This window comes from Musa acuminata, chromosome BXJ3-4, assembly GCF_036884655.1.
Source record: "Musa acuminata AAA Group cultivar baxijiao chromosome BXJ3-4, Cavendish_Baxijiao_AAA, whole genome shotgun sequence".
Taxonomy (NCBI): Eukaryota; Viridiplantae; Streptophyta; class Magnoliopsida; order Zingiberales; family Musaceae; genus Musa; species Musa acuminata.
Window position 1 is genome coordinate 30508806 of NC_088352.1, and position 9019 is coordinate 30517824.

The following is a 9019-nucleotide window of genomic DNA, read 5'->3' on the forward strand; positions in this document are numbered from 1 at the left end:
TTCATATTTGAAATATGCATTGGACCTTAATACACATTTCATTTTCAAACATACCCTTACTATCACTTATATCCTCATTTAATTATTTGGTCCCTTACATCCACTCTCATCAGTTGCTTCTGCGGTCTGACCTGACCCAAGTCAATTTCACCTAATTGCAACCCTTATTACATTTACACGAACCCAAATCTAACTCAACGATTGGGTCTATTTGCGAACCCAAATCTCGCCTCGGATACCACCCGTTTTAATCTTTCGCTATGTTAAGAACACTCCTAATTGAAGCACAAAAGTATACAGCATTTACGCTACCAAGTGTGCCCCCTCCCCACCCTTGACGTTGTTTTCCTGTCATTTTCAAGACAGGAAACTTATTTCCTACAAATCACATGGATACAGTTCGACGTAGTTCTTGGGTCGGGAACATCTATTTGACGGAAAAATCGTGTTTCCTACTCTTCGAGAAACAGCACATCTATAACCCCCTTTTTATCGCTCGACTGCTTCCCTGGACGATTTTCCTGTATTTCTCGACCCAGAGAAAAGAGATTTCATCCAATCAGATAGATAGAACCCGACCGAAATAGTGGGGTCCATCTGCTCTTCGCGTAGAGCATGAGTGTTTCCTACAATAGAAGATGCAGGCAATCTGAAACTAGTGGTCGCTCGTTCGCCTCTTCACCCACCACTCTCGCGGGGCCACATATTTAATGCGCTTCCCCCTTCTCGCTTTATAAACAATTGTAAGAAAAAGGCAAGAAGGAACGCGAAAGCGAGAAGCAAACGCAGTCACTCAGCCCCCATCCTCCCCCAAAACACAAAATCCACACTGCCTACAGATTCGATCCCTTCGCTCCGGAGTCGGGATCCGTCGTCATTGTCGTCGATGTGAGCTCCCTCATATGGATCCGCCGCCATTGATGCCGCAGCTGCCGGAGATGTGGCGGTTCCCGATGGTCGCGGCGCCGCCGCCCTCGGCATCGGGGCCCAGGGCTGGGCGGACGGGCGGCGACGCCTCTGTGGCGGGGTCCACGGTCACGGAGCAGAGCGGGCGGAGTAGGGGGCGGCGGCGACGGGGGGACCCTCCCCCCGGTCGCGCCGCCGAGGACGAGTCCTCCAAGCTTGAGTCTACCAGCAGCGGGGACGACCTGGTAGTTTCTTGGGAACCTTGTTGATGTGGTTATCTTTTCGTGATTGGTAGCTCAATGCGGTCGTGATCTGTGCTTTAACGGTTCGAATTGTGGCCTGGATTTACGTGACATTATGACGCGATGGGTCAAAGTCGTGACTTTTAGTTGTTAGTTGTTTCGAAAAGTTGATATTTTGATTGTGTTAGTTGGTATTTCCATAAGGCAGGTCTATTTGGTTGTATTTGATGCTGATGGCGTCATAATTGTTGTATTTGGTTTTTCTTGTTTGCTTAAATTAGCTATTAGGAGCTTTCCCGTCTTTCAAGTCCTTATTTCATTTTTGTTTATCACCTGCTGCTATTCTAACCATTGAAATAGCAAAAAACACTAAGGTGACAAATTCTTTTACTCACTTCAAGTAAATGAGGTTGTTTCTGAGTACAGCGCAGTAAGCTTTTAAATTAAGCTTGTAAATCAAGCTTTTAAAGACTATAGAATTACATGAAGGATTCACTTGTAAGTCCTTTATCTTTTCACAATTGTAATAAATGACCTGATGGGCATATTCACAATACACTTGCTTGATTTTTGTTATGCGCTAATGATATCGTTTAAATGAGGATAGTTCAATTGAAGCTAATTGTAATCTTGTGATGATGTCAAAATTGGAAGCTAAAACTGAATATACGAAGTGCATTTTAGCAATAATAAGAGAAGAATAGAGGATATGCTGACATTGATGGATAAGAAGTTCTAAGAACATGAATATACCGGACACGAAACTAAACAGGATGATATCAAATGGAGATGGATCCTGACTTTTGTGTGGTCGTTATGTGCTTTTTAAGTTAAAAGGAATATTTTCATATTGTGGAGATAAAGATGTTGAGATGGATATGTGGTGTTACTAGGAGAGAAAACAAGAAATGTCTACATTCATGATCAATTGAGTGTACTTTTCATAGAAGATAAGATGAGTAAAATCCATTTACAAGTGTATGAACATTTCCAAAGGAGACTTAATATGTATTGGTCATATAGTGTATATTAATTATGATCACCGGTGTGAGAAAAGGTATAGGAGTAACTAAGAAAAAATTATCATAAACCATAAAGATGGTCTGACTGTCCTTAGTAATTGCAAAAAAGAAAAAAAAAACCCATATAGTTGGCCCAAATAGGATGGACACTATGGCTTGTCACTGTTGTTATGTACTAGATGTGTTTATAAAAGTACAGAAAGTCATAGTAATCATATTTGTTTTGATATGTTATGAAAAATGACATGGTTTCTTGAAACCATATTTCAACCCACTTTATTGACTAAAAATTACAAGTTTTATAAGTTAGAGGATGTCTTTTGTAACTTGTAGTCATTTTTGGGGCTCAACATGCAATTTTAATTATTCCATTTTCACATAAATGTTTTATGCCAACTGTAATTTTCTAGAAAATCACTGATATCAATGTTTATAAAAATTATCCCTGTTTGTAGAATCTTATTTTGTAAAGCTTTTAGATAGGTTTTTCTTCTAGCAACAACTCAATTGAAAATGTCATAGGTTCCTTTATAATGTTAGTTATATTAGGCTATAATCATATAGATTGAGGATGTCCTGCACGTAGATTCTGTTGATGGGCAAGATCATTATATTGAGCAATTAGAGATGTTAATGCATAGTTATGCTTGTCAATTATTACCCTCGTAAAATCTTTTACTGTTTACTCGATTCCTTTTATAGGCAGCTTGTAGTCTCCTTACAACCCGAAGTATGTTAAGTTTGAGCTACTGAGCTGATTGTTAGCATTTTTTTTCTCTTAAGACATAGCTGGAATTTTGACTATAGTTAGCCTTTCTAACTGCTCCAGTTTTAGTTTGAAGTAGACAACTTACCTCACATGCTGTAGTTACATTAAAAAGAGAGCTGCCAAAATCAGACATAACACCTTTCACTACTAGCTCAACAACAATAGGAGAATGTCAAAAAGCATCTGAAACAATCTCTTTGATGGATGTCCCATCTTTAATGAGTATCCATACCAATATTCTTTTATGTAAACATGGGTTACCATTTTGAAGCATCTGTTCATGGTACACTTACTGCTGCAAACAACTAAGTTATTTATACATGTATTTTTCAACATTGCCTTGTCCTTTATTGTTTCTTTCCTTTTGAAGGATTTATTGCATAAGTATGCCATGCAAACACCCCATGTCAATCTGCTGCACCTTAGCTGCTAAATTATTCTGCTCATATTTCTATATTGTGACCTTTTTTGTACTTGCACCTGCCAAATTCTTTTTCTCTAGTCAACTTTTGCCCCCCTTAAAAAGTTTATCAGTTTTAGATGGTTCTTTTTGTATGGCAAGTCAAAATATTATGCAGTACCTGTTTTCAAGATTAAATGTATCATGCCTTTTTACTTCAATTTACCAATTGGAGAGATATTTATGAGAAAGTATCAGCATGAATATGATTATACATATTCCAAGATAATTTTTTAAAAATAATATTATTAATTTGTTCGGATTTTCTTTATATTTGATTGGTTTGTATATTTGTCCAGACTGATACTGAGGCTAAACGTCTAAAGACCTTTAAGTCTACTGATGAAAATGACGATATAAAAACTGAGGCTGAGGCAAGTTTGGGCATCTCTAGCAAGCTAGCTGACCAAAATCCTCAACCTCCTGAGGCACCAAAGCAAGATTATATCCATGTGAGAGCCAGAAGAGGTCAAGCGACGGATAGTCACAGCCTGGCAGAAAGAGTAAGCATGATTGCTATTTGCATGATCGTAACCAATACATTGGTATCACCAATTTTTTATCAAAGTTTTCAACATGAACATTAAATGCCATTTTTGAGTTAAACTTTGATATTTTGGAAATAGTAAAATTCATGGATGATAAAACATGGAAGCATTGCATAGACAAAAAGTAATAAAACATGCTTAAGCACTTTCTGGATTATTGGTTGCTGAAACTATAGACCAAAAATTCGTTGGTATTATTTTCCATCATGAAACATTGAGCCATTATAATGATGTGTATGATTTATCTGTAGGCAAGGAGAGAAAAGATAAGCGAGAGAATGAAGATTCTCCAGGATCTGGTGCCTGGTTGTAACAAGGTACATAGCTAATTCTTCAGTTCGCGTTATTCTTCTGCAGAATATATGAAGGGAAATATTTTTTATGATTTATTTACTTATGATAGTTATGTTAGTCAGGTTTATGTTTGGTTGAGCATTTCTAACAGTATTCTTTCTGATCAGGTAATTGGTAAAGCATCGGTTCTTGATGAGATAATAAACTATATTCAGGCTCTACAGCGTCAGGTTGAGGTATGTGATTTTCAAGCATTTCACATTATTTTTTCCTATACCTCAATGATTCTGCAGTTAATTGGCAATCTTGATGTTGTAGTTTTTATCTATGAAGCTAGAAGCTGTTAATTCCCATATGGACACTGCCATTGAGGCATTTCCTCCCAAAGATGTAAGTCTAACATCACACAAACACCAAATGTTCACTTTATTCATGTGCCTAAATATTGATTAAGTAACCTTAAACTCTTTATTGACACTTTATTTGGTCTGAAGTAACATTAAATATGCACTTTTTATGGTCTGTCAATAGGGTGTTGGAATTTTTTTTTTAATCTCAAACACCTATGTTTATTGATTCTAACGAGTATTATTCTATTTCAGTTGCATCTAGCTGGCCAAATATGCTTCTTGAATAATTTGTCACTGAAGCAATGATTGCTATTATATTTCGTACCACTCCTAGCCTGAATGCTTCATATTTGTGAACATTTGCTCTGTAGCTATAAATGTATACGTGATTTAGTCAAGCACATTTCCACATGGTAGTGAGGCTTGACCTGACTCAACTTTTTTCCTCTAGAAGATTATTGAAATGCCACTTAGACCTTTAAATCCTTCCAGTAACAACCAAAGTTTCCTGACCGCTTGTTATGCAGGTAGGTTTTAGATTAGGGAACCTTTACCTGCATCTGGGTGTAGGTCAAGTTCAGATTGTACTGATCTTGTGAAGTATACTCAGATCACGTCATTCAAGATGGTTTTGTGCTGCACATTTACAATTGCATGTCTGTATTGTACATTCACCCACCATGTGGGTTAAACTAACCAAGATATATAAAGCAAAATTGTTGAACTGGTGATGTATGCTTCTTTGACTCAATGGGCCATAGCTTTTTCTACAATTTGTGTGCTTTTTTAAATTTAGTTTACAAAAATCAGCCTAATGTTTCTTTTTGTTTTTTCAGTTTAATGCTCAGCCATATGATACTACCTCTAGTTTGGCATTCAGCTCGCAAGCAACAAGGGAATATGAGCAAGTTTCAGGAACAGAATGGCTTCATATGCAGGTCGGGAGTGCCTTCAAAAGGGTGACATGATTGCAACAGACTACTCTCTCATGGATAATAAGGGCATGTAGAAGGATGAGGTTTAGGTTACTTGTCTTCTCTTTCCTAGGTTAATTATCTTCATGATTTGATTATGCTTAAAGATGTTATGCGGTAATGTCTTGCCATAAAAGAAACATCAAGTAGATCCACTTTGTAGAACTGGATAAGCTAATTTTTGACTTATTTCCATCAATTCTACATGATTTCCTTATTCAGTGGAGTAGCACCCAGATATTAGAAACTTTGGAATAATGTAAATTAGCCAATGGATCAATCCAATATCAAGCTCCTCCAGGTACTCCTTGCAGCCACTTTCTCTAATTTCATATCAGGTACACAATTATGGACATGAGTCCTCAGTGCAGTGCACTAGTGCTTTGCTGGTACCTAGAACTGCTAGTTTTGAATTAAAAGTACTGTTGTTTTTTCCTTTTTTCCTTATCTTTCTTGTCTCGTTGATTTTATTTATGAGCAATATTCTATTCTTGGTTTGATGCTATGGCACTATTAGTTAAGATGTGTGCATTACATTCTTGCCTATGTGGATCTTATGAGCGTAAATTTATCATATTAGTATGATTTGGAATTGTTACATTAACTATCCAGTTATAACCAGTGATTTAAAAGTGCTAAGCACCAAAAGACGCCAAGGTCAAAAAATACTTGAGGCGCTAGACGCTCGCCCGATCGAAGTGAGATGCTAAAATATAAAAATATATAATATAATTAATAAATATAATTATTTAAATAAAAATATGATATTAAATTAAGAAAATCTTATAAAATCACAATATCACATTAACAAAAAGTCTCAAAATTCAAAACAATAACAATAATATCAAATAAATAAAAATTAATAGTATTAAAATCAAAATAATATATTATTAATCTAATAAATAAAAATACTATTACTAGTATACAGTTAGTAGGATACTGTTAATATACTGTTAACAGTATACTATCGAAGTGAGAAGAGTGTGAGTAAGAGGAAGATCGAGGTTGTTGACTAAGAGCAGTGGCAGCGACAGCGGCGAGCGACGATAGTGGTAGCGACAGCGGTAAGAGTGAGCAGCGACAACAACGAACAGCGGGAGCGGTGAGCGACAACAGTGGCAGTGGGAGCCGGAGTATCGTGCAGGGTTAGGGTTGGGAAGTCACGAGAAGAAGGCTGATATCAATACTTTAGTTGGTTCGATTGAACCAACTAAAGTACCGAAGACCGAATCAGACCCAAAATGTTGGTTCGGTCGCTTGGTTTAACCCAGGCGCTCGCCCGAAGCACCCGACGCCTAGGCTTGGGCGAGTGCCTAGACGGCGCCTCTTTGAAGTGTCACCGCCTGGAAACGAAGCGAGGCACTTGGGCCTCGCCTCGCCCGAGCGCCTAGACGAGCGCCCAAGCACCTATTGAAATCACTGGTTATAAGTTCTCTTTCTATACACTTTGGCTCACTAGCCTAAGATTCCTTATCCAAGTTAACTTGAGATAAAACACCAACAGCAATAGTTCTTTATTTTTTTCTCTCCACATAGTTTGATCTGCTGTGATATTATGCTGTTTTTCTTGCTAAAGATCTTCTGCTTATGGTGGAGGCCTGAAGACTGTAAGTCCTTTTAGTGCGAGTCCTTTTTGCTTCTAGCGACAGTGTATGGAGAGTTAACTGGATAATAACTTGGACCTTCGTGAAACCTGTGGTACCATTTATCATTCATTGTCTGACAAATTGTACGTACCTCAATATGTTTCTTGTACATGCTAAATTAGGTTACTAAAGCTCTTCGATATCCAATAGTTTTCTTTTAATAATCTGTTATGACATGTATAATATCTATCCTAGGAGCACTTTAAAATCTCTCGCCAATTATGAGCTCCATATTTAGATTTAAACCATGTAGTGTTTTCATAAATATGTGCTTGATGTTGAAACTAGATAATAGTCTATTTTTTAGCTTAGTCGGTGCATAGTAGTACTTCATAAATATGTGCTTAATGTTGAAACTCGATAATAGTTTATTTTATTGGAACAGTAATTACATTACCAAACTGGGCTTGAAAGTAGTTTCTTTTCCTCAAATCCATAATAAGATTGCTACAAGGGTTAGAACTTGTTAGGAATCATGAGGAAATTTTGAAGATGAATTTCATAGGAAATTTACCTTAGAAGAAAGTAAATTTCCTATGAAATTCGTCTTTAGATCCATCCCCAGTGTTTCTAGCATTTACTTTCATTCTGTTGTTCGCTGCTAATGGTTAGCACAGCCAGAAGAACAGCAACTATTAGAGACTACAGTTATTTTTGAAGGTACCAAAGACTCCCTGTTAGTTATTGAAAATAATATTTTGCATGAGGTGGGCAATATTTTTTGCTCATATTTTGAGACCCAAAAGCTTCTTAAAACAAACTCTGGATTCATAGAATTCTTTCCTTTCCATCAAACTCTTCGTGCCACTACTGAAAATATACACAAATTGAGTTCTGGGATGCTTCTACTCGTGCTATTGTTATGCTTTTTTCTCTTTCTTTTTTGTTTTCTGATCAGAAAACTTGTAATATAAATTGTACGTGCTGGGATTAAGTTTGATGGAGAAATATTCATCTATTAATCGTTCTCTCAACCCACTTTTCATTTAAATCTTTGCATGGACATATAGGCTAATGGATCTGCTCAATTTAGTAGAGTTGATAACATTCATTGGTATGTTTGGGTGCTATTAAACAAAAAAATACATTACACAACAGTAATAATGGAATGTGCATTTTTTTTGGTTTTTCTGATAGGGGAATGCATAACCAAAAAGTAGTGCGTTCGGTGTAGATAAGCTAATTTATGACTTACATTAGTCGAATGTTGAGCAGTCGATATTTGATTTGTACTATCACTAGAAAGCTAGTGCATAAGGTGAATGAGGGTAATATAATGTGGTGAGAGCATCGGAGCATGAGTTTTTTTTTTTCTTCGCCAGTGAAATAAATTTTGTGATGCTTTGATCCAATTCAAAGGTTACCTAAGAAGGGTTCTCATGAATCTTGACCATTTTTTTGCATGATTTCTATGCTTTAGATGATTTTTTTGGTTACACAAGATGTTTTCACATGGTAAATGTGGTTTCATATTTGAAATCCATCCTATATAATTAATCAAATATCACAGGACTATTTATCAAAAAAAAATTAAGTTTTAGAATTTTAATTCGTAGCATCTTTTTGGAATTTTTTTTTTGAACTTTTGGATCGGTAGTTATTAAATTAGGTAAAAAAATGCTAATAAAGATTAATGAAATTTATAAATTAAGAAAATACATCTACTATTTAAAATATTAAATAAAGATAATGTTTTGGATAAATTGACTAGATTTATTGATAAAGATTTTGGCTGTTGTTTGAAACTTGTTGCTTAGAGGACATTGCAAGAAATAGTGAAACAACTTTTAATATTGAAAAAATATAAC

General features: G+C 36.1%; 1 protein-coding gene across 2 annotated transcripts; it reads left to right on the forward strand.

Moving 5' to 3' along the window:
* Positions 1-694: 694 nt before the first annotated feature.
* LOC135584227 (transcription factor BHLH089-like) lies at positions 695-5786 on the forward strand. Of its 2 annotated transcripts, XM_065146523.1 has the most exons (6): positions 695-1151; positions 3699-3902; positions 4199-4264; positions 4409-4477; positions 4560-4631; positions 5428-5786. In XM_065146523.1, the coding sequence occupies exons 1-6, from the start codon at positions 903-905 to the stop codon at positions 5557-5559; spliced, it is 792 nt and encodes a 263-aa protein (XP_065002595.1). In that variant the 5' UTR covers positions 695-902; the 3' UTR covers positions 5560-5786. The 2 variants fall into 2 exon arrangements, with proteins under 2 accessions (XP_065002595.1, XP_009396940.1); XM_009398665.3 differs by lacking the exon at positions 4560-4631 and having other exon boundaries at positions 742-1151.
* Positions 5787-9019: the final 3233 nt, after the last annotated feature.

Excerpts from the sequence above, each read along its gene's own strand:
- LOC135584227 (XM_065146523.1), top strand. The coding sequence starts at position 903 with ATGGATCCGCCGCCATTGATGCCGCAGCTGCCGGAGATGTGGCGGTTC. Across the intron at positions 4,478-4,559 it reads CTCTACAGCGTCAGGTTGAG|TTTTTATCTATGAAGCTAGA; the intron begins GTATGTGATTTT and ends TTGATGTTGTAG. Across the intron at positions 4,632-5,427 it reads AGGCATTTCCTCCCAAAGAT|TTTAATGCTCAGCCATATGA; the intron begins GTAAGTCTAACA and ends TTGTTTTTTCAG.